The 25771-nt window shown below is 54.0% G+C and overlaps 1 protein-coding gene across 2 annotated transcripts in view; it reads left to right on the plus strand.

Moving 5' to 3' along the window:
* Positions 1-25771, plus strand: part of CCN4 (cellular communication network factor 4) — a 36889-nt gene that overhangs the window by 466 nt on the left and 10652 nt on the right. For both annotated transcript variants that reach the window (XM_023648989.2, XM_001498799.7), the window contains exon 2: positions 19559-19838. In XM_023648989.2, the coding sequence (XP_023504757.1) occupies positions 19559-19838 (280 nt within the window). The remainder of the gene's footprint in view (positions 1-19558; positions 19839-25771) is intronic.

The following is a 25771-nucleotide window of genomic DNA, read 5'->3' on the forward strand; positions in this document are numbered from 1 at the left end:
AAGGTGAGGTGTAGGGCTGTGCGGGGTCAGCAGATCCCAGCAGGGTGAGGAGGAAGGAGCAGCATGCGGAGAAATAAAACAAGCAGGTCCTCTACGCCCTTCTTTCCCACCTGAAACAGCAGAAAGGGCACTAGGTGGAACTGGGAGTCAGGGGCCTGGACTCCAGACTGAGCTCTGCCCAGATTAGCTGTGTGACCTTGGACTTGTCACTCACCCTCTCTGAGCAGCGTAAAGTAAGAAAGTTGTTAGGAGGTTTCTAGAGTCTTTGAGTTTGGAAAATGAGTCTCCAAGTGTTGGAGATACTATAAGAAGGGGAGATGGAAAATGCCAAGAAAAGTTGGAAAGGGAAATGCCAGCTTTCAACCAAAGCGCCTCCCTTGAGCGAACAGCACTTGGGCTGGTTTTCTACCCTCAGCAGCTGCCGCTTGGGCTTGCACAACCCTCTACAGTGCACAACACGTACACATTGGGTCCTGCATATAAAGCTGCTGTTTCAGGGGCCTCCTGAGGGTTCTCTCTCTCCCACCTCCATCCCAGGAGAAGCCAGACACGTGGCAGCACCTAGCCAGCCGCTGGCTCCGGGCGCGGAGGCGGGCAGGCAGGAGGTGGGCAGCTGGGAAGAGCTTCTGAAGTCGAGCTCCCACAGGCCGGCCAGGGACTGCTGCCAGGGGCAAAGCCAAGAGTCAGTGGGAAGATGGCAAGAAGGGTTTATTACACCCACTCAAGCTGACAGCTTGCTTTGGGACAAATGTGTCCCATTCATGATGAGAAACTGAGGTTCGGGGTAAGCTACCTGTCGGTTGGCTCGGAGACACTGGTTCTGATTTACCCAGATCCGAGGCTGATGAGCCGACCACAGGCCGGTTGCCTCGTGGGGTGATAGGTATCCTCCCGGAGCCCTGGTAAGCATCCGGAGGGCAGGGCGTGCGTCTGTGCGACTCATCGTTAAATTCTCTATACAGGGCGCCGTGCCTGCCCATGGTGGGTGCAGACATCCCACAAGCAAAGTTCTGAATTCTATTTTACCAGTGAAAGAAACGGAGACAGAGCAAGGGAGGGACTTGCCCGGGGTCTCACAGTTACTAAGTGGCCAGGGCTCAGACTTCGATCTTTTCCTGCCGAATCCCGCTCTTTCTTGCAGAGCTGCCCTTGTTTAGGGGAGACTGAGCATTTCCTGCAGGCTGCAGCAAGAAGAAGGGGCCAGACCAGCCTTCATCTCAGGGTCGCCATGGCCAGGAGGACAAGGGGTAGATGGAGAAGAGGTGTGAGGTGTAGGGCAGCCGGAGTCTGAGTGAGGAGGAGGAAGAGAGAAATCTGCAGGTGGCTCTGAGTCCACAGGAGCCCCAGGGACCGCCACAGGGCAGCCAGCGCTGGGGAGGAGTCGGGTACAGAGTGCGGGCTCAGCGGAGGGGACCCTGGAGCCCAGAGTCCAGACAGACCCAGGCAGCAGCAGGCAGGGAAGGCTCCTGGGAGGAGGCAAGGTGGCTCTCCTCTGTGCAGCCCCTGGCCGGGGCCATCTCTGGGGACGCGGCACTGCCCAGCCCACACTTGTCCCTGGTCCCGGGGCTCCCTGCTCACAGCCCAGTGCCAGAGCTCTCAGGGCATCCCTAACAGCCCCGGTGAGGACCACCAGTGCTTTCCTTAACGGCCAAAGCCCATGCATGGCCGTCCTCCCCAAACGAATATAGAACCGGAATGCAAGTCCACTTAGGGTCCTGGGGGGCATTTTGATGAAAAAAATGGCTATCGATGTTCATATGGAAGACAGAGTTTGTGCAAATTGCCAAGAAAACTTTGAGGAAGTAGAAGCCTGGCCCAATCAGATAGTAGAACATTCTCTGAAGGTTCTGCAATTGAAGGAGGAAGATGCCAACCCAGGAAGCGATAAATCGAGGAGCAGGACGGGGTAGTGAGCTCAGAAACGGAGCCAAGTACATTCGGGAATGTCATGATAAAGGGCTGTGATAAAGCTATGATAAAGGGACGCTGCAGATATGGCTTGTTTTTCCGTTGCTTTGTTCTTTGCTTCCATCTACGCATATTGAGTACCCAATGTGTGCTCAGAGAAAGGGACTATGCATAGTAAGCCCTGCCAAGCCCTGTGCCAAATACCATATATGTATGTATGTAAAACCTTCCTCAGTTCATCCGACAGGCATGTATTAACATTTATTAAGCATCTCCTAAAACTCCCATAGTAATACCATTAAGCAGATATAATCATCCTCCTTTGTAGATGCAAAAACTGAAGCTCAGAGAGGTTAAGTAATTTGCCCCAGGTCACACAGCTAGTACTCAGTGGAGTTGGCATTTGAATCTAGGTCCAGCTCTTTGCAGGGCAGCCTCCTGCCTCCTGGTTCACGTGCTTGTGCAGAAATGAGAAGCACACGGTCTCGCCCCTACAGAACTCACAGGCTAGTGAGGTACGTGACAGCACCCACATGTTGGAATGAGAGGTGACAGGGCGATGTCCTCCAGGAGAGAGGGGCTGGATGCAGGCTCTACCACGGCTGTGCCAGCTTCAGCAAATCCCTTATCCACTCCAGACCTCACTGTCCTCTTGTGTTTACGGGGGCTGACAACCTCAGCCCCACCCAGCTCCCTGCTGCTGGGGAATGAACGCAGGACCACCCGAGGGAGCCTCGCAGAAGCATGTGACTGGGTAAATGCATGCTCTGCTAACAAATTCCTGGGTAGACAGGAGGGCTGTGGTAGTCTGTCTGCAGGTGAGACCCATACAAATGTATGTGGGATGTGCACAGATGTACGTGTGTGTGCACGTGTCTGTGATCGTGGCATGTCTGAGTGTATAAACGCCCGTGGTGTATGTGTGCATTTACCTGAGGATGCGTGTGCTAAGTGGGGAATGCAAACTCAGTCTCTGTTCCTGGGAACAACTGCAGGATAGGGTGGACCCGGGCATGTGGAGTATCCCTTTTAAAACATCACAGGAGCCTCAACAATATGCCTTCTTTATACCTCTGGTCCGTAGTTTGGATCTGAGCTAGCATTTCAAACCCCACCCCAGGCCTCACACCCACCAGCTGCCCGCTCAGAGCCTCTTCCAGGAACTCTGGGGCTCTGCTCCCAGCTCAGGGCCCCTCCCGCCCACCACTCGTCAGGGATGCTGGTGAGAGCGCGGCACCAACAGGCATTTTCCACCTGGGCAGGCACTTGGCAAGGGCTGGCCCTCTGGAATGGGCATGGGAGCAGGGCTCCTGGGGAGACCAGACCCCGACTGCCGGCTGGGCAGTACCCCAGGGCCCCTCAGCACACTCACCTCCCCCAGGTTTTAGAAAAGGCCCTGCCTGGCGCCAGCAAAGCAACCAAATGCCAGAAGGCTGCCTTCGGCTTTGTACAAACAGAAACCCTGGGATTCCTCCCAGGAACCTCCGTCATCCCTCTGGGCAGCTGGGAGAGGTTGCTACACACACTGTGGGTTTATATGGGAGCAAGGAAAGTGAGCCAGCAATGGTCCAGGGTGGAATTCCGGTAGGGCCTGGGAGAGATGCCAACCACAGCCCAGGAAGCAGAGCAAGGTAGGGAGCATCAGATAGAACTGTGTAAGACTGCGATGGTCTAAGAGCTGGGTGCGGCGCAGCATCTGTTCATTCATTTAACACCTTTGCAGCGTCCTGTGTCCCAGTAACAAGGATGGTAATCAGGGCTAACATTCGTCAGGCGCTCACTGCATCCTGGGCACAGCATCCCGTGCCTCTGCATATATATATCAACTCGCTCGAAAACCACACACCGACACGGCAGGCAGCCTCATCACAGTCTAGCCCAGCTCTGTCCAGCCAATAGCCACTCGCCGCGTAAGGCCACTGAGCATCTGAAGTGTGGTTTGTCCCAGCTGAGCTGGAGGAGTAAAACACACACTGGATTTCAAAGACTTAGTATGAATACAAGAATGTAAAATTCTGATTATGATTTTTTCTGACTCTATGTCAAATTGATACTCTTAATATATTGATTATTAATTGATATTCTTAATATATATATTAATAATTAATTATTATTAAAATAAATTTCACCTGTTTCTTATTACTTTTCATGTGTTTACTAGGAAGTGTAAAATTCCATATAGGGCTCACATTATATTTTACTGGGCAGGGTTGGCCTGAAAAGACACAAGTGTACATAGAGGGACTACAACAGGTGGAGAGGGAAAATGATCAAGGGTTCTAACCCCGGCTCCTCCACTTATGAGCTGTGCACCCTTGGACAAGTAACCCAGCCTCTCTGAGCCAGTGTCTTCATCTGTGAAAAGGCGTAATATTAGAACTCAGTACTTGGGGCTGTTGGGAGGATTAAAGAGTGAAATGGAGATAAAGCACACGAAGGCCCCGCACACCCAAGGGGAAATGGGAGGGGACTCCATTGTTCCAACAGCAGTGACAGGGACTCCCAGCTCGACTGGAGGCACTGGCTGCAGACAAGTGCCACGTCTGATGGAGGAGGTGTTTATAAAGGAGCCAGGCTCAGCACCAGGTGGGCCAGAGGAGGGGCAGACAAATTGGTGGGCTTCGCCAGGCTCAATGTGGGGACGTCTTCTGAAGACCTTAAGTTTTCTGCATCCTGGCCAGCTTCCCCAGCCCATTTAGAGGGAACTGATGAACACTTTTGGATTATTGTGCGGGAGAAAGAAATAGTGATGATGACAATGATGATGATGATGATGATGGTGGTGGTGGTGATGGTAATGATGGTGGTGAAATGATGGTTCTAATGGCAGTGGTGATGGTGGTAGTGGTGACGGTGTTGGTGGGAATGAAAACAGTGATGATAGTAGTGATAATGATGGTTCTGATGGTGGTGGTGGTGGTGGTGATGGTGCTGATGATAATGGTGATGATAACGATGGTTCTAACGGTGATGATGATGCTATAGGTGAGATTCGCGCCTTCCAGCCCTGAATCAGGGTCTCTCGACACTGACTGTGGTTTCCACAGCCCAACCACTTACTTGTGCCATGGATGTTGACAGCCCCACTATGTGCCCAGCCCCTTCCTATTTCTAGCGATGTGATGACAGATGGTTGGCTCTGGCCCTACCATTGAGGACGGCTCACGTGTTGGAGACAGACTTTTACACTAGCAGAGAAGAATGTGTCGAGGAATCAGAGAGAGAATCTCAGAGGTCTACGGGAGAAAAATACCAATGCCAGGGCCCTGAGCCTGAATTCTGAGGAGGCCTCCAGGCACCTGCACGCTAACCGACACCTTGACGATTCTTAACGTACACTTGATTTCAAAAACCATTGCATTAGATGGACTCTAGCCTTGACGTTCTGTTAGTCTGCCTTTTCTCCACGAAAGAGGGAGGTGGAGGACGGAAGGGAGATAGAATCAGAGGAGAAGGAACCAGGCCTCTCAAAACGTGAATAATGGACATTCCAGGGGATGTGATAAAATCTGTGCCCGCCCACTCTGAGGCCCCCAGTCTGGAGGCAAGTCCAGGCTTGGGACGTGGACTACGGATCTGCTAAGCCTTGGTGGGGTGGGAGCGGGGAGTGAGAGGAAGCGAGAGCCAGGCCCCAAAGAGAGGAAGAGAGGGGTCCGCCTGCGGGGAATCCTGTGTTGAGTCTCAGAGAGGAGAGAAGCGGTCTGTGCCGTGAGCCTGCCCTGGGCTGGATGGGGGAGTGGAAGGGGATGTCCAAGAGCAGAGGAACTTTCTGAGAGAGCAGGGACTTGTAACCCTGCCTTGGGGCAGAGCGGCGGTAGCCTCGCCAGGATGGCTGGAAACCCAGGGGAAGAGCTCATTGCTGTGAATTTAGACAAACCATGGCTCTCCCAGCGCCATTTTCTAATCTTGAAAATGAGGAGGTTGAGCTTGCCCCCGAACTTGCTTCCAGCTGGAGCCACCATAGAGTCCCAGGGTCCACTCCCTCATCACTGGGCGGGCCCATCATCTCACCGGCAGCAGGGCTCACATGCCATAATTCTTGTAGGGGGCGCTCGTGCTGCTGCCACTCTAGAAAGGGCTGCCCACGCTCTGGGATGTCCCTCGAGACTTGCTTCCTCCCTTCAAGATGTCCCAAAAACGTCCCCCTGTTGGCCCACGTCTCTCTTGGCAAGCCTTCAGAGTGTACCTCTGGTCTCATAAAAGTGGAAAGCACACCACAAGCTTAATCTCCAAGGGGTCCCCCATCTCCATGGCTCCCCAATCAGCCCTGGTCCTCAGCATCCTTGGGTGCTGCTTGCCAAGGACCAATGCCGGGCTCCCCGGGGCCTAGTGAGTCGGGCCAGGCAGGGGTCCAGGGTTCCAGAGTTTCAACATTTTCCACCACAGATGGTCCTGGATGCCTTGCAAGTTTGGGAAGCATCCTTGTAGATAACGGCTGCCATCAATGGGCTTCAGTCCCACCTGCCTCCCCCTCTCAGTAAATAGTGCCTCCACCTGACCCCATCAGAAGCCTGGGGCCATTGCCCACCCTTCTCTCCCCGCCCTGGGCCTGGCTCCCCACTCCTCCTGCCACAGCCTCCACTTCTGACATTCAGCTGAGCTCTGCCTCCTGCAGCTCCAGGCCTAGAGGTCAAGCCCCTACACGGAGCTTGGAAGGAAGAGAATAAACTCTGCAGTAGGAATGATCTGGAGTAAACCAGAGTTTGAATTTAGAAGGGGATCATCTTGAGCACCTTGCTTAACCTTTCCGAGCCTCAGTTTCCTCCTCTGTGACCAGTGGACATCCACCTCTGAATAGAGTTGTGCCAAAGAATAAGCCAGGTGGGCACAGAGCCTGGTGCAGATGGGCACTCACGATGCTCGCTTCACTTCCTCGAGTCTGGCCCACATCTGTTTTCCAGCCCCATCCTTTGGGACTGCCTCCTTCACCTTCTCTCCTACTTCTAGGGCGTTCTCCTATGTGCTCAAGGGTCCCCACCTCTGCACGTGCCCATGCTGTTCCTTCGGCCTGAAATGCCTTTCCCTCCCTTCTTTGTTCATGAAATCAATGTCATTGTAACTGGTCCCCCTCCAGGAAGCTTCCCTTGGCCTCCCCCAGGTGGAGCTGCCAGCATCCCACCGTGGGCACCCATGATCCCTGTTCTTGCCCAGGTGGAAGGAAGCATGTCACTCAGCAGAGCTCTCTGCTGGCCTTGCCCCGTGTATGAGCCGCCCTTCCTCACAGCCCCTCCCCGGCAAGGACAAACCCCCGGCCTTGGCACGTGCTGTGCCCTCCCCCACCTGGCTCATGCTTTCTCCCTCCTGGACCTGACAGCTTCCCTACTCAGTTCGCTGTCACCATATCTGCTGGCACATTACAGGTGCCCAAGGCACACCTGTGGGTCAAGTGAATGAATTAATAAACAAAACCAGAACAGAAGGAAGATGGGCGGGGCCGGATGCGTGTGGAGGGGACAGTCGGGAGCGGGGACCACCGCTGACCTCTCTGAAGTGGACGCTTCATGCTGGGGAGAAGGAAGGAGGGAACCTAAGGAGAGGGCCCGGCCTGATCGCTGGGAGGACTGAGCAGCGAGCCGCAGCCAGTGGGCTTGGTGCCTGAGCACAGAGCCAAGAGTCTGAAGATCCCCTCTAGTCCAGGCTCTGATTTTGTCTCTGAGCCTCGATTTCTTCATCTGAAAATGGGGACAGGAAACCCACTCTGCCCGTGCTCCAGGTAGGATGGCACAGTGGTTGGGGGGGGTGGGGGTGGTGGCAGCACACAGCCTGGGGTGGAGAGCCAGCTCCAGCACTTCCCTGCTGGGCCTCAGCTTGTCCCCTGTGACAGGGACTTAAAGAGAGCCCCTGTGATGGGGAGAGGGTGCAGGCGAGGCCCTGAGCGCCCGCCGAGGGGGAGCTGGGGAGGCGCGAGGGAGTGGACGTCAAGGAGCTTGGGGTCAGCGGTGCTGTCTTGAGAGTTCCTCGGCAGGGGGAGCTGGGAGTGGGCGCTGAGTGGCTTTGGAGCTGCAGCCACCTGTCCTTCCAGCTGCTGCCCAGGTAGTTACACCTGCCCCCCCCCCCACCCCACACGCATACACACACACAACACATGCACGTACACACCCCAATCCATTCCATGGTAGCCCTTTCTAGCCCTGCATTCCAAGGGACCACATCCTGACACTTGGAAACGTCGCTCTTAAATGATCACAAGCGCCAACCTTGTCGAGCCCTCACTGTGTGCTGGGGACCACACATGTCTCACTTAGTCACACAAGGGAGCCCCGGGTGGCAGGAGATTTTAGCATCCCCACTTCACAGAGGAGGAAACTGAGGCACAGGATTTTATGGATCCCCATGCCATCCAAGCGTCAGAAACACCACCAAGTTCCCCACGCAGGGCTGGCGGGACCCACTCCGGGGGGCACTAGGTGCCAGCCCCTTGTCCACCTCTGCCTCCTCTCCTTGCCTGAGTCAGGACGCAGTCTGAGAGGAGAGGGGAGGAGGTGGGTGGGGCTCTGGGCTGGGGGAGGGAGGAGAGACCTTATCTGAGGCCCAGCCACCCCGTGACCGACTGTCAGAGCTGGAAGGCGCCAGAGGGATCGCCTCATCCTGACCTCCCTGTGAGGAGGCCATAAGTCTCCCAGTGGGGGCTGGAGCCCCAGGCTTCCACCTCCAGGTACAGGGCGGGGCGTTGGAGCTGAAGGCTCCGTTCCCTCTCTCCGCTGGCTAGCTTCTCACTCCTCCTTTGTGAGCCCAAGGGATGGCCACTTCTTCCACCCTTGTTTGTACTGGCTGTTGCTCCAGGGCTGGCCCCCTCCCTGGTGACACCATGGCCTGGGACCCGGATGGCTCTCAGTTCCTTTTGGTTTATTGAATGAACCAGAAATTGGGCAAGAGTAGTGTCCCTTAGAAGTCACTGGAGGAGCATGGCAGCCAGAGTCAGAAGAGCCGAGCATGTATTTTCTTGCTGTGTGTCTTCACCTCTCTGGGCCTCAGCTACCCCATCTGTCAAATTGAGGCAATCAGTGCGGACCTCACAGGGTTGTTTGGATCGTAGCCTGGCACGAGGGGTTGGCTGACTCAGGATGGACCCCCATCTTCCCCTGAAAGAGTGCACCCCTCCCGGGCTTGGCCCTCAAGGTCCTCTGGCTGTGGCCCCTGCCTGCCAGCTCCATGTCCCAGCAACACTGACCACTGGTCCTTCCTGCACCACGCCGCACTGCTGCCGCCTGCACGCCCTTGTTCATGCTGTTCCTCAGCTTGGATGCTCTCTCTGCCCTTCTGGTCAATTCTCACTCATCCTTTAAGACACACTGCAAATGCCTCCTCCTCCTCTGGGAAGCACGCCCTACCCCGGGCCCTGCCCCTTCCCCTCTTGTCTTGCTCTCAGCGTTCACCTGGATATTGCTGAGACACCCTACGGGGTGGCCCTTCGGCGTGATGCCTTGAGAGACCAACACTGGGTTCGAATCCCAGCTCTGCCATTTGCTAGTGGCCTTGGGTGAATTATCCGACCTTTCTGTGGCTCAGTTTACTCTTCTTTAAATTGGAGAACATGCTTCTTAAAGCATCCTGCCTCTTAGGGTTATCACAAGGGTGGGATGGCTTATTTAGAGTGTAAACTGATAAAGAGGCTTCCAAGACAAAACATAGCACAACAGACAGGCCTCGTTTTGATCTTGATTCAAGGAAATCATTTGATTAAAAAACTATATTGGAGACGATCAGTGAAATTTGAATATGGACCAGGTATTAACTAAAGAAAATCACAAAGTGCAACTCATTTTATTGGTGTGGTAATTGTGTGGGGTTTATATATATATATTTTTTTAATTCCTCATACTTCAGAGACACACTGAAGAATTTCAGGTGAAATCACATGATGTTTGGGATCCGCTTGGAAAAACTCAAAAGGGAAAAAGTTTGCCTGTAGGTGGGAGCAATAGATGAAACAAGACCGACAAAGTAAGTGTTGATAAGTACTGAAGCTGATACAGTCTGTGAGGTTCTATTCTTCTCCCAGCTTTTGTGACTATTTGGACATGTCCCCAACAGAGAATTATCATGTTTCCAATTTCTTTACCTCTAAAGTGCTGGCGGTAACGCCTGCCGCTCAGTGTGCGCTCTGCCAGGGCTCGCTGTTCTTAACCACGCTATCACTCTAGAACAGAAGTTAGGAAACGTTTCTTATAAAAGATCACAGAGTAAATATTCCAGGCTTTGGGGGCTATAAGTTCTCTGTGGAATATTCTTCTTTGTTTTTTTTACAACTCTTTAAGAGTGTGAAATCCATTCGTGGCCCTTATGAAAATTCCGCAGCCAAATGTGGCCCATGGGCTGCAGTTTCCGATCCTCACCCTGGGGCACTGTCTCCTCGGAAGGCAGGACGTTCCCCGAGCCTGCGCTTGGAACTGAGTCCATGCTTTATATGTGTTTGATGAACGAGTGTATGAGCACACACACGACAGCTCCTTATTTGGAAAGAAGCCTGGTGTCCTGCCCCTTCTACGCTCTCCACGTACCGTCGATTTCCTCCACCAGGAGCTTGCAAAACAGCGTGTTTTTAAAACCAATTAGCAGAAAATCTCCAAAAACTTCCCACATCCCATGATGTGCGGCCTGGCCAACGCTGAGTCAGCCGCAGGCCCCGCAGCTCCCTGGAGGTCCCGCCATCCATCCATCAGAGCCGGAGCCCGGGCAGAGCAGGGAAGGCTCTGGGCAGCGCTGGTCCCCCAAACTCTCAGGCCAAGTGACTTCAGGGTTGGGAGCTCAAAGCTTTCCAAGACAGTGGTGCAAGAAGGACCCAGTTCCATGGCCCCATCTGGAGGGCGTTCCCACCAGGGGTGGGGGTTCAGACTCCTAGGGGCACACTCCTTGGAGGTGCTCAGAAAAGAGGGGTCCACCCACTCACATTGTGGCTGCCCCGGCCAGTTGCACCAGAAATTCAAGAACACAGTAGTGGAGAGGGCGGGTCCGGGCCTCCATAGCTCTGGCCCAGGCCAGGGCCACATTCTCCCACTGCCCCTGGGGGGGCCTCTCTTTGCAGTAAAGGAGCAAACAGAAACCGCTTCCAGGCAGAGCCCTGCTTCCCTAAGCCCCCAGGCCCAGCGGGGCGACTCCGGCCATTTCTGTCTCAACCCTGCCCCCTTGTGGGGCCTCTGGGTGCAGCCTCCCAAACACAAGCATCCAAGTGCTGGGAACATCCCTCCTGGTCACTGGGCGCCGGCCCAGGGCATGCTGGTGCGGAGCTGGGCACTGAGGAGGCGGGAAAGGGCACGTTCTCCCTGGAGAGCCCCACGAGAGGCTCCCGTCTCCTCTTCTGGGGGCCCTGGGCATCCTGGGCCCAACTCCACGACAATCTGCACCACCTGAGTCGTATCTTTTGTGAGCCTCTGGACTGTGGGCTCCCTTCGGGTGGGGACCTTGTCTTGTTCTTCTGAGCACCAGCCGCACAGGAGATGCTTAGTGCACATGTGTGATGAGTGGATGGAGGAATGAATGAATGAATGAATGAATAGGAATGTGAATGAATGAGGGAGGGGTGCGGCTTGGGGATTGTAAGTGAGGGCTGCTGAGGGACAGTCCGGGGTCGCAGACCACTTCCCAGCTGCCAGACCTTGAGCGAGTTACCTGAGCTCCCTAAACCTCAGTTTCCTCATCTGTGAAATGGGGCTGGTACCAGTAACTGCTCCTGAGGGCACCAGAGGACGCTGTCCCCCTCACCATTGTACAAACGAGGAAACACAAGCTCAGAGAGGGTGAGCGCAGCCCCAGGTCACAGACCCTTGGAAATGGGCTCCCGCCCAGCAGACACCATACCCTCTCCACCTCCTCCGGGGTCCTGTTCACCCATGAGCCACACACACTCTCAGGAGAGGAGGCTCCAACTCCCTCATCAGAAGGGACATTTCGAGTTCCCTGAGTGGCACTCCACCACCAGCCTCCTACTTTCTGCTCTCATGCCTACCATCATGCATTTTTGTAAAAATGAAGTAAAACTGATGTGCAGAAGTCAAATTACAGATTTATGTGTTCCTAGGTCTATTTTGGGGGAGCTGGAAAACAGCATGAAATCTGTAGGCACTGCTCATCTTTTTTTTTTTTTTTTTGAGGAAGATTAGCCCTGAACTAACATCTGCTGCCAATCCTCCTCTTTTTGCTGAGGAAGACTGGCCCTGAGCTAACATCCATGCCCACCTTCCTCTACTTTATATGTGGGACATCCACCACAGCATGGCTTGACAAGTGGTGCCATGTCTGTACCCGGGATCCGAACCGGCGAACCCTGGGCCCGTGAAGCAGAACGTGTGAGCTTAACCACTGCGCCACCGGGCCAGCCCCACCACTGCTCATCTTTAAACATCACCCCCAAAATACATGCGAGCATTTCCTGAGGGGCTTGCATTGTTTTCCTTCCCAACTTTAATCTGCTCCAGTTGGGCCGATAAATACTATCAAAAGGATCGAGTCATCGCTTTCAACCTGCCTACTGTCGCCCACCCTTGTCCCGAGGGCCAAGTAAGACGCTGTCTGAGTCCGTTCAGGCTGCTGTAACAAGATACCACAGACTTTGTGGCTTAGAAACCACAGAAATGTATTTCTCCCCGTCTGGAGGCTGGAAATCCACGATCAAGGCCAGCACAGTTGTGTTGTGGTCAGAGTCCTTTTCCTGGTTCACGTGGCATCTTCTCGCTGTGTCCTTACCTGGGGGAAGGGACCAGGGAGCTCCCTGGGGTCTCTCTTACAAGGGCTCTAACCCCATCCATGAGAGCTCCACCCTCATCACCTAATCACCCACCATGGCCCACCTCCTAACACCACGACCTTTAGAGGTTAGGGTGTCAACATAAGAATTTGGGGGGACACAAACCTTCAGACCATAGCAGACACTTAGGGGTCTTATCCTTGGGATCTGCTCCTTTTTGAATTTTTCCACCTTTCAGTCATTTTTCACAAAATGTTAAAGGCAAAAGACATCATTTTCAGTTGAGTGCCCATGGCCCACTCACCCAGCAGGGTGTCCCCTGTGAAGTCGCAGACGGGGCGCGCTCTGTAGTCTGTGCGAGCTGCTGCGGGGAGGGCCATGCAGGCGCCGGTGGGTACCACACCCAAGTGAGGTTGCACAGGCCTCAGGCGAAGGAGGAAGTCAGCCTAGGGCCCCCACACCCTTCCCACTCTTCCCCAAACTCTAAGGGGGAGGTCGCATTGCACAAAAATTGCCAGGTACACAGGTCAGTATGCAGACTCTGGGCCCAGCCTGCAAGAACGGAAGCCAAATATTCCAAGGGGGGGGTGCAGGAATCTGTACTTTAACAAGGTCCGTGGCCCATGGCTCTCAGCCTCTGCTGCATTCAGAACCACCTGGAAAATCCCAGGGCCCAGGTTCCCCAGAGAACCACTTAAATCAGGATGCCTGGGGACGGTGCTGGAGCATCCGTGTTTACTCAAGCTTCGCATGGTTCTAACACCCAGTGAAGTGCGGGAACCACGCAGGAAGTGATTCTGGTTGAGGTCGCTGCCCTGGGTTGTCGGGAGGGGTCGCTGAGGAGGGCAGAGCCGGGCGGGTGGTGAGGCCTGTGTCCTGGGCTGAGCAGGCAGGACGGGGCAGGAGCAGCTGGGACCGAGTGAGTGCTGGGCACCCAGCCCGGGAAGCCTCAGGGGATTGCCCCCACCTCCCTGCTTCCCCTTAGATACAGTGGTATGGGCAGGAGTCCAGTCCCAGAAGCACATCGTAAAAGAGACTTTTATGTGATCAAGCACAGCCTGGAAGCGCCCAAGGCCGTTCTCTGCTTCCCCTGGCCTTCCCTGGACCACATTCCCCTTGCTGTATGATTGCTTCCCTCTTAGCTTCTGCTCTCAGAAGAAACGGTGCAGGCCCCGCACGCAGTGCGTTTGCAAACGTGCCTGTACCAAGAAAGGGGCAGTTGGGCATGCCATGCCATCTTGGACACGCAGGGTGGCTGGTGTCGTGTGTGTGTGAGATAGAGAGAGAAAGTGTGTGTGTCTGCATGAGACAGAGAGACAGACAGACACACAGACGCAGCCTCATCTGGCATCTCATGGAGCAGGAGGAGCAGGGAGGACCCAAGAGAGGTGCCCACAGCTGGGCCGGCTCCGCCTGTCTGGGGCAGGGGGAGGCGGCGGATGGATGAGCATGAGGTCCCACTGCAGCCGCGGCTCCATGACCAACTGGGAACCCCTGAGAGGTCACCATCACCACCCCCGCATCCCGGCTGCTGCTCAGGGTTTCTTGGACAGGCCGTTTTGCCAGAAGCTGATGTCGTTGCGAATGTCCCCTGCCCGGGAAGGGGACACAGCAAAGTCGTCACTGGCCCACACCCCTCGGGGTACGGCTCGGGCGGGGCAGGAGGGAGGAGGGTCCGCGGCTTTACCGGTGGTTCCTCGGGGAGACTCAGAGGCTTCGAGCACAGAGCTCAGGGTCGGGCACTTCAGACTGGCACCCCTCTGCCATTCGCTGCCGTGCATCTGTGGCAACTTCCAGACTCCCTGAGCCTCAGTTTCCCCACTGGTTAAGTGGGTCAGGCTGCAATTCTACAAAGGCTTGATATGAGGAGTAACTGACAGAGTGAATGCAAAGCCCTTAGCACCGTATCTAGCATATTTAATGTAGAAGATAATTGGCATTAATTATTAAATGGGTCAATATTGGCCGGAGGAGCTCTTGAAATGAAAACACAAGTTCCTGGAATTGAAGGAGACTGGAAAAGCTCACACTATGGACACTGTGAGTTCTGGGGATAGTGGACGCGCTGGGTCCACTGCTCCATTGCTCACGCACTCAGCCACCAGAACAGCGGCTTAGGCTGGAGTTTATGGAGGAAGGGGGACTGAAACAGGGTGATGGGCCACCATGAGCTCAGCTTGGGCAGTGACATTAATGCCCAAGGTCATTACTTCTCATGAAATGCCATCCTCGGGGCACAGACACCTCACATGGGGATCTGACTCTGCTCCCGGGATCCCGACAGCCTCTCCTGGAGCGCCCAGCCCCTGTGGAACATTTGTTTTGCTCAAGGGCTGATGAGAGCATGTCCCCAAGGACCACAGGCACACAGTCTTTCCTGTGGGGGTGATCACAGAAGATGGAGGAGTTAGGGGCTCAAGAGCTCTGGGCAAGGCAGAGCTTGGTTCCATCCTGATGGTGCCCCAGAAGCTGTGTGGTCTTGCACAAGTCACTCAACCTCTCTGAGTCTCCATTTCCTCCACTCTGGGGAAAATTAGCAGGCCTGCCCTGTGATTTGTTGGGGGGATTATATGAGATAGGGCACACAGAGCTCTCCGTATATGATGAACACTCAATAAGTATTAGCTATGGTGATTGTAAGGGCCTGGGTGTGTGTGTGCACAGGGAAACAGATGGATGGCGTGTAGTCCCTGCCCTCAAGTGTGGACAGTTGAGTCAAGGAAATGTACATGGACTCTTTGATTCATTCTACAGACAGATGCTTACTGACACCTACTATGTGACAGGCTTTGTGAGTCCTGACGCCCTTCTACAGCCGCCAGCCCAAATAATTGTCTAGCTGCTTCTTGATTATCTCCGCTGATGGTATCCTCACTACCTTACAGCCAGTTTCTTCTATTAGAAAATTCTGCTTCACACATATTAGTGGGGGAAAGTATGAACCCAACCGATTTGGGTTCAAGTCCAAATTCTGTCACTTACAACATATTGACCTTGGGCAAGTCACTTTCCTGATCTGTAAGACTGGGATAATGATACCAGCCACTGTGGGAAAGACAAAAGGAAATGGGCCAGAGGAACTGAAGTCTAGCTCAAGACTCACGCCTAGCAGTCACCAGGGTGATGGTCTGCAATGGACGGACCGGCTAGGATGCTAGAAGAAGCTATAGCCATGATCTCATTTGGCACTTGCTCCCAGTACCTTGTGTGTGGGGGGGGGGGGAGGGGGGGGCAGCATCTAGCAGTAAGAACGTCATTGTGCAATGGAGAAAACCAAGGCTCAGGACGGGAACTTCCAGAGTCGCATGGACAGTACGTGGCAAAGGCTAGACTTGACACGATACAGTGTATCTGAAACACGGATCAGCCCCTATCATTCTGCTGCTGAAATCCTTCAAGAAATGACTGCAGCCACCTCCAGCCCAAGGCCTGAGACCTTAGCAAGGCATCCGAGGCCCTCCTTGACCTGTGCTGCCCAATGATGTCATCGGCGTCCGTTCTAGCCTCCGCCTCCTCCCACCTCCTCCCTGCACCCTATACCAGCTCACCACACTTCCCCCATGCTCCAGAAACAAGTAGTGCTTGCAGCGCATGGCCTTTGCACATGCTGGGCCTTCTGCTTTGGTGCCTTTCCTTGCCGCCCTAGTCCTGCTCATCCCTCACGGTCCACTTCCCACACCTCTCCGAAGGGCCCTCTGAGGCCCCAGCAGACACCGCCAGCCCTCCCTCCTCTGTGCTCCCACAGGCGGTCCCTCGGGGCCTCCCACTGCATCCCCACTGGATGCCCAGGGCCCGTGTGCCAGTGCCTGGAGCAAAGTGAGAGCTGACTAGAGATGGGTTGGTGAGCAGATGAAGGGAGAGCGAATGAATGAACGAGTGGCTGCCACCTTATAGCACTGAGCACGCTGAACTGCAGTTACCATTTAGACGTCTGTTGGCCTCATGGCGCAGCGAGCTAACAAGGACAGGGACTGTGTCTTATGCACCCCCGCTTCCCTCGAGCCTGGCACAAAGCCGGGCACATGGTAGGTGTTCACCAAGCACCTGTCCATAGGATGCATGAGAGAGTCAACGTGCATTTCCCCGAGGGCAGGAGCCACAGGCCATCCTCCCGCCTCCCTGCACGCACACACACACACACAGAGAAATGATTATAAGGAGTCTGCACTTACTGGTGACCTGTAGTCACTTCCCCTAGGGTGCCGATGTTGGACACGGCAGCTGGATTCAGGGGGTCTTGCACCAAACCCAGGAGTTCTGGTACCCACCGTGCCAGCTCTTCTCCCCTTGATGCAGTCTGGGAGGTTTCACACCACTAGATGGCGCCAACTGCAAGGCTAGCTCAGCAGACCCAGCACCCATCCCTCCACTGCCTGCAGGTCCCAGAACCGCTTCCCTCGTCCATGGGGCTTTCCCTTGAGGAGACCGCATGCCCTGGAGCTCCTGGCAGGTACCTGTAAAGGAGGCTCCCTTCTGGGGATCCTCAACGTGGTATGGAGACTGCAGGGCAGACAGTGACCATGTGGGGAGGGGTACCCACCAGGCTGCAGCCCACCCAGCTCAGCTCCAAGTGTCCAGACCCCCAGCCCTGGACTGGGCCCTACGGGGGCGGGAGAAGAAGTGCAGGGGGAAAGTCATGCCTTTAAGCGTCTGCCAGGTGCCAGCCTCTGCTAGTGTTTCCACATATGCAATGCCCCTCACCTCCCAACAGCTCCCAGAGGGGACATTATTGTGGCTGTATCACAGATGGGGTCTTTGAGGCTCAGAAAGGTTAGGAAGATTGTCGAAGGCCACATAGAGAGAACCCACTGCTGACGGCCTCATGTCCCATGCTGTTTTCTTGACACTCAAACTTAGAGCCCAGAGGAGTGGTTCTAGGATGGGAGGTCCTGAATATCAAGGGATGCCAAACCCCTTGTAGTCAACAATCCACCATCCATCTATCTCACCAGGCAACTTACGAAGCCCTGCTGGGTGCCGTGTGCCCTGTTGCAGGCACACAGGGAGCAGTAAGGCACAGACGCTGCCCTTTCAAGTTCTCATTCTGGGTGGGGAGGCAGCACCTCTAACACGGCCTGGGAAAAGCACGGAAGGCTTCCTGGAGGAGAGGGGCTTTTTTATTTCCTCTACCAAGCGTGTGTCCTGAGGGTCTGGGGACTGGTGAGAGATGGTCCACAAGTGTTCTTGTAGCTCTGGGCCGTCCACTGTCAGACCGACAAGAAAAAGCCTCTCCCCACAGTCAGAGAGGCGGGTGTGTGTTTGGATGATTTTACTGATTTGGGGTTTGGGGTTCTGTCGGATCATGTTGTGTATTTGAGGAGAAGCAAATGAGGGCAGGCACCTAATCCTCGCAGGTGGACGCAGACCAGCCCTGCCGCCCCCGCCAGCAGACCCGCCCGAACCCAAGCTCTCGGTGACAAACTTCAAGTCCAGGTTTGCCTTTGTGACTTTCACGGCCCTGTGTTTGTGGAGTCAATCTTTCCCGCACTTACCGTGTGCCCAGCCCAGGTCCAAGAGTCCATCTACAGCACCTCAACCTCGACCGTCTCTCCCGGCCCCTGGTCCTCGCCGCCACGCATGCAAGGGAGGACTTCAGTCACCACGGGTGTTCAGAGAGGTCCCGGGGCTCCCCTGGGATGCCCAGCACACAGCCTCATATTGTAACAAATCACGTCTCAGGTCTGTCCCTCCCATACGCTGTGGGGTCCCCAGGCACAAAGAACTTTACGATTCCTTTTAAGCGCCTAAAACTCATGAGAGACTATGAGGTAGCTCAACAAACATTTGTTGAGTGACTGAAAGAGCCCAGGGGAGGCAAATGGAAAAGGTACAGACATGAGAGTCGGAGAGCCATTTGCGTCCAGGCCCTGACGTGGACTGTGTCATCCTGGATGCTATCTCTACCTCCTTGGGTCTCAGTTTCCTCCTCAGAAAAAGAGAGGGAGAATCTGTCTGCATATGTCAGCATCTGTTGTTCAAAGAAGGAAATGCAGGTCTATAAGTTCCAGGAGCAAGGTCCCTCTGGTTCGAGATGGAGGGGGTGGCCTGGGGCCCCACCAGCCCCGCCTGTGCCCCCTACAGAAGCCCTGGCCACCACAGGACCCGCTGGGAGAAGCCCTGGACAGGAGGCTCTTGGAGCCTTATTTCCCCTTCCCAGCTGGCCCGTTGTCGTGTCCATCCTATTTGCCAGGATGAAGCTGAACCTACTGGCCTGGGGATGGGAGCAGGCTATGGGGAGGGGGAGCGGGGCGGGGTCCCTTGTGCTTTGTGCAGAATAAAGCTCTTCTCTGCAGGGTTTGTGCTGCCAACAGGAGCAAAACTCCCATCCCATGGGGCGGGGCGGGCCAGTGGCAAGGAGCTGTGAGGTTGTACACCTGCTGCCTCCTGCGGCAGCCCTTTCCTGGTGCTCCAAGGTGAAAATAATCACGATAACAGTCATAACAGTAATAGTAAGTGCGCCGGCTGAGACCCAGCATTGATGTGGGTCCACTGGTTCTGTGAGCCCTTGAGGACCCTTAGTGGAATAAAGAGCGTGGATCTTCAGGACGCAGAGAAAAAAGCAGTGGGAGCTGGGGAGCATCTCACAACGTGACATCAGAGGGATTTACTCCTCAAAGCCTCCGCTCCCTCATTAGTAAAGCAAGGCCGACTCATGCCCCTCCTGGCTTGTGGGATGTTCACGTAGGAGAGAAAACACACACAAGGCTCCGCAGGCCAGAGTTCTGATGCAGAATCCACCAGCAGGGGCATTCGGGCCATTGGCTTAACATCTCCGAACTCTGGGCTCCTCCGTCTTATTTGTTTTATCGAGGCAAAAGGAGATGGCTGGCCATTAAAAGCAGGGTAGAAAAACATAACTTTATGTAACCTTTTCAAATGCCATGAAGACGGGAATGTGGCCGCAGGCCGTTTGGACTTTGGCAGCCCTGCCTGGCAGCCCCCTTTATCTCTGCCGTTCCCCCGCAGGCCCTCTCTCCAGCCCCCATGGCCATGGCCTTCACCCCCGCGCCGCTGGAGGACACATACTCACGCCCCCAGTTCTGCAAGTGGCCATGCGAGTGCCCGGCGTCCCCACCCCGATGCCCGCTGGGGGTGAGCCTCATCACCGACGGCTGTGAATGCTGCAAGATGTGCGCTCAGCAGCTCGGGGACAACTGCACAGAGGCCGCTGTCTGTGACCCCCACCGGGGCCTCTATTGCGACTACAGTGGGGACCGCCCGAGGTACGCAATAGGAGTGTGTGCACGTAAGTGAGACCCCCTCTCCTTCCAGCAGCCCCTAGCACCCCCCCGCTCCGGCTCAGGGCCCCTCACCTTTTGCCTGGCCAGGCTCCTGTGCTGCAGGAGGTACCCCTGGGACCCACTCCAGTCCCTGATGGAAGTCCAGGAGCTGGGCCCTTCCAAGGAGGGAGAGATGCTTGGCTTCCTGCTCTCTTCTCAATCCCGGAGCCACATCCACGGCTGACTCCAGGGTACAGCGAGCCACACGGGAAAGACCTAAGTCTGGTTTCCTTCTTAGTGGTGGGACCCTGTGCTGGATACCCATGGCTCCCGGGGGCTCCAGGACCCTGCAGAGCTCCTGGTATTTTAGTAATATCGTAAATGAAAGTAACACGGTTTAAAAATTTCAGGAGCCTTCAAAAAATAAAACTCAGCAGGCTGCGAGCACGTGCTCCTGCCACCCGCCCACGTGCCTGCCATTACTACAGTCCCTTAGAACATTTTAGCCCTTTCTTCTGCTGGTTATCAGCATACAACATGGGTCTTCTGTTATACCTTGATTGGCTTAAAATATCAATTGTGGGTAATCCACTAATGATCCTGTAAGACAGCTGATGACTTAGCTCCTCCATCCCAGCTGACATCTCCCCATCTTCCAATATCCTTGTCCTATTTTTAGTTATATGATTACCACTATTTACAATATTATGACTATGTAAATATTGTTCGGGGCAGCCTGAGATAAGAGTACTTGTCTGAATCTCCTTTCTTGTGAAGCCGTTTGTTTTCCTGGGGTTACTATTTGCCTTTGCTTTTTCTTTATTCTTGATCTTTATAATAGTCTCCTATGGGGGGGCTGTTGTTGTTTGTCGTTTGTTTGCTCTTCAAGTGCTCCACCATGTTCTTTTTTGTTCCCAGAGACCTCCATTCTGGGACTTTCTGGTCTCCTGCTCATATCTGGATGGGCATTCACTTACCTTGAGTCATCTAAGCATTTATCCAAGATACACGACCCAGCATGACCAAGAGAGGGAACTAGGCATCATGACACAGCAGGCTAACTTCTGAAAAGTTACATGAACCCTCATAAACCCAAGTGCCCCTTTCTTCCCTTAGTGTTGAATCAAGCTTTCTCCATAATTATCACACCCTAGAGACCCCATTACACACTCACACACAGCAAGCTCTCATCCTCAGCTAGCCCATATGTTTCCCGAAGTGGGCTGCTGGTGACGGTTACGCCCATAATTCCAAGTCAGACAGTCCTATCTGAGCCTCACGGTGAATTTACGAGCACTTTCTGCTCTTTTGTCATTGGTTCATACTTCAGCTCTCATACCAAGTCATCGGTCTTCAGCTTTCCAAGTAGCTACGTTGATTCTCCCATCCGGCACTTTTTTCCCCTTTACTCAGACTCATTATCGGCCCCACAAAATAGTGTGTTCAAAAAGAACCTGCAGCATCACCTGAACAGAGTCATCTGACGCGTAGTTTAAGAAGGTTATTCCTGAGCCCCACCCCGACTTACTGATTCCAATTCTCTGGAAGCGGACATGGGAATCTACACCTTAACCAAACCTCCCAGGGGATTCTCACGGATGCTCCCGTTTGAGACTGACGGCTCCTATCCACCGGCAGGCACATCCTTTCTCCCCACACCCAGGTGAGCCAGCCTGGCTGAGCCTTCCTGCACTAGAACCACCTCCAGGCATATGAGATGGTCTCACCACCTCTTTTCTCGTTTATAGCTGTTCTTCAAGGTTATTACCAAGGTAATTCAGTTTGCTGCGATTATACTAATCTCTAGAGCTGTATTGACATCTTACCACGTGCCAGGCACCACACCTTTACAGGCATTCTCTCATGGACCAGAGGTTGCACAGGCCCAGAACTGCCTCTCCTGCCCGCCTTCCCTACCAGGGGCCTGAAGACCACCCTCTAAACCACCCCTGCCCCCATCTCTGTATCTCACGTCCTTCTGTCACTCATCAGAGCGTCTTAATTCCCCCTCATCACGAGTCTCTGAGTATTTCCTTTCCTTTTATCTGGAAAGAAAAGTCTGGTCTGCAGAAGATTTTAATAAGTATTACCCTTGCCAAGGGTTCCCTGGTCATATAGGTTTACAGATATTGGAACAAAGCTAAACAATGTCATAGAACTTCTCAGAGGTTTTAAATGTTCACGTCCATTGTCAAATTCCAAAAGGGGAGCTATCATTAGACTTTTCTTTTCAAACTTATTTGCCCAGTGAACAGTTTGTCCAGGTAGATTTTTACCCACCCACGCATCCCACCACACATACACACGCATACACTCACACAGACACACACATCTCATGCATACATGGGTTCACATACACACACACACATAACTCGCTAGGGTTCTACTGAACATCTTCCTAGAAATGATGCCATAGTGTCTGAGCTTGTGAGACCCTAATGCAAGAAAGGAGAGTCCAGGGTCTGAAGGCTAGAGAGAGCAAGGCACTTCAGGACCAGAAGGGAAGGAGAAAGAAGAGTTCCCTTAAGTAAACACTCTTTCAGCAGATGGTCAACTCAACCAATGGTCGATCACCAGGACGGGCTGAATCTGCCTGGAGATGTGCGAGTAATCAGGCCAGGACAAGGGAATAAAAATGAGCAATTGCACCACTAGCTCATATAACTCAAAAGAGAGAATGCTGGGGACTCAGGCAAACCAGTGCACACAAGGTTTGGCTACCAGGGATCACCTCTACTGGGCCCCGGCCACTGTGACCAGGCAGAAAAGTGAACTTGGTCTTGTCTAGTCTGCTCTGTTTTCAAGAGAATCCAGAAATCCAGATTTACATATGATTTGTAAATGTTGGCAACCGGTTCAAAAATTTTTTTAAAAACACTCTGTGGGCCAAACTAAACAGATCTGTGGGCAGAGAGTGACCTCTGAATTGGCCTGTTTGGCTATTTCGGTTGTACAAACACCACTCTGCATTTAATGCAGCTGGGTGGGGCCTGAGGGCAGTGTGGTTTGCTGGAAGCATCATGAAACTTACAGGCAGACAGACTTGGCTTTTGAATCCTGGCTCTGCCACTTACTGGCTACGTGACCTTGGGCACGTCACTTAAGGAACTTGATCCAACCAACCTCGTGTGGTTGTTGAGATTAAACAAAGGGACACATTAGAGCCTCTGATGTGATCGGCAGCTCGAGGTCATTGTTTTCTTCGCTTTGTTTGAACTTTCCCTCAAAGACGTCATCTTAGCCTTGTCCACGGTCATCCCCAGAGTCGCCAGCAGGTCTGGCTGCAGGCTAAGACTCCCCAATGGGAACAGTGAGGAAGCAGAAAACCCACACATGGTCTCTGGAGCTAGACGACCTAAATCTGAATCTCAGCACCATGACTAACTAGTATGATGACATTAGGCAAGCAACTTAACCTCTTGAGTATCAGTTTCCTCATCAAAGAAAATGCAACAAATAACGCCTACCTCTTTGATGGCTGGGATGTCCAGTGCCTGATACATGTGAAGAGCCCAATAAAAATGAGGGCTCACCCCACCTCACATCCATCCATCCACGCATCCATTCACACAGTGAACACAGGTGAGTGATAATACAACAATGGGGTGACAAGGCATGACCCACTGTCCTGCTCCCATGCAGCTGACAGTCCATCAGGGGTGTGGGGGATGAGGGGAGTGAGGGTCCAGATGGCAGAGCAAGGTGACTTGAATTCCTGGAAATCCTTCAATGAGAAGAAAGCTCACCAGGTCATGCTTGGACTTGCAGGTCTGAGATTAGATAGGAGACGGTAAAGGAAACTCAGTCAGCTTCACCTTCTGGTTAGCAGCTGGTCCTTCCACTGGTTAGAAAGAAAGTGAATGAGGAGGGGGTACTGGAGTCCGCTGATGAGCCCACACACAGCCATCATACATATCATACACCCCATTAAACATCTCATACAGCCATGACACATATCACACATCCCCGGCCCACCCACGCCCCAATCAAAGCTCCCAGGAGACTGAGAGCCACTTCCAGATGCAGTGGTTTCCAATCTTGGCTGCCAATTGGATTCCTCTGGGGAGCTCTGAAAACTACCCAGGCCAAAAAAGTAAAAACACAGAGGCCCAGGTCCACCCCCATATTCCGGGATACAGTTTGGGCATCAGCATTGTAAAAAACTCCCCAGCGGATGTGGTCGTGCAGCTGGTGGTGAGAACCACCATGTTCGGGCTCCCAGCACTGCCCTCTCCATCCAGAGTTCCCACACCCAGAGGCAGGGATGGGAGCTTCGGCACACTCCTTTCTCCCCCTCTGCCAACGCGTGCATGCACACAAGCACGCACAGCTTCCTGGAGCAAGAGGGTAGGTGTGGTCCGGTGACTCGAGGAAAGCAAAGATGAGTGATTCACCCAACGCCTCCTCTGCTTGGTTTTGTTTCCCTGTTTCCCCTCCCTGACTGGTGTCTGGTGGAAGGAAATGGGCTGGGGAGTCAGCTCCCTTGGGTTTGAGGCGCAGCTCTATCTTCACCAGCTGGGTGACCTTGAGCTGATGAATCACTTGACCCTCCTGAGCTTTCCTGTCTGCCAAATGAAGAAAATAAAGCTCTCCTGGTGTAATGACTGGGGGACGGAACGAGGGAACGTGTCAGATGGTGCCCGGCAGGAGATCAGAGGGTCAGGAAGTGTGAGTGCCTTTCCTTTGTCGGCTTCTTCCCTGCACCCGGCAGTACGTGAACATTCCCACAGGCGAGTTGCTGCTGCCACTGTGCCACCAGCTCCAACACCCGGGGCACACGACTTAACCTTGCCGAGACTCGGTTTTGCCGTAGGTGACAATGAAGGTGATGATGTGGTAGCGTTTCCACCCAGGCTGAAATCAGCAGAGCAAGAAAGCCTGACACAGAACAGGTCATGTGACCAAGAACAGAGACCGTACTTGAGAAACATTCGCTTCTGTTAGACACTGGGATTGTTACTATTTAATAACCACCTCCAGGCAAATACAGGAGATAGGCGGCCACTCTTGGCGGACTGTGGATTCCAAACTAGCCTCCTGGGGTGGGCACCTTGCTGCCCCAGCTTTCTGCCTGCACTTCCAGACACTGTCCTCATGGCTGGTGGGGGCACTGGCCGGGGCCTGGCAGCCCCAGATCACTCCTGGAACTCCAGAGCTGCATGACCGACTCCACCTGCTCCTCCCAGGAGAACACCTCCTTCCTTCCAGGGCTCAGGTCACAGAACTGGAAGTCATTCCCCACTCCTCTCCCTCTCATCCTCGCATCCCATCCATCAGCAAGTCCCGGCAGCTCTTCCTTCCAAACAGATCCAGAACCTGAGCTCCTCTCCTCATGGTTCTCGGTCCCTTCCTGGTCCAGGCACCACGGCCTCCCTCCTGGATTACCCAGGTGGCCTCCTGACGCTGTCCTCATTGCCTCCAGTCTATTCTCAACTCAGCACCACCAGCATTCCGTGAAGCATCACTCCTATCATTGATTCAACAGTTCCTTATGGAGTGCCTACTGTGTGCCAGGCACAGTTCTAGGCTCTAACCGCTTTGCATCCTCCTCTGAGCCTACAAGGAAGCCCCCTCTCACCTCATCCCCTGCCCACTCCCCGGCCCTCTCTCACATCCCAGGCCTCTAAAGACCTGCTCCCCTCTCAGGTCTTTACACCCACAGACCCCTCCCTGCCTGGAAGGCTCCTCCCCTCCTCCCTGTCTTTGCTGAAGCACCATCGCCTCAGTGAGGCCGCGTCTGCCCCCTGATTTCAATCTGCATCTGCCCTCCCCCCGCCCCCTCCCCACTCCCCGTCCCGCTTCACTTTTCTCCTTGGCCCTGTCCCCATCGACATCCTAGACAATCTGTCTTCCCTCCGTCACCCCCACGGGAGTGTGAGATCTGGGAGAATGTGGCTCTTGTCTGTTTTGTTCACCCCTGAATCTCCAAAGCCTACAACACCCCCCCCCCCCAAATATG

The sequence above is a fragment of the Equus caballus genome, chromosome 9, assembly GCF_041296265.1.
Source record: "Equus caballus isolate H_3958 breed thoroughbred chromosome 9, TB-T2T, whole genome shotgun sequence".
Classification (NCBI taxonomy): domain Eukaryota; kingdom Metazoa; phylum Chordata; class Mammalia; order Perissodactyla; family Equidae; genus Equus; species Equus caballus.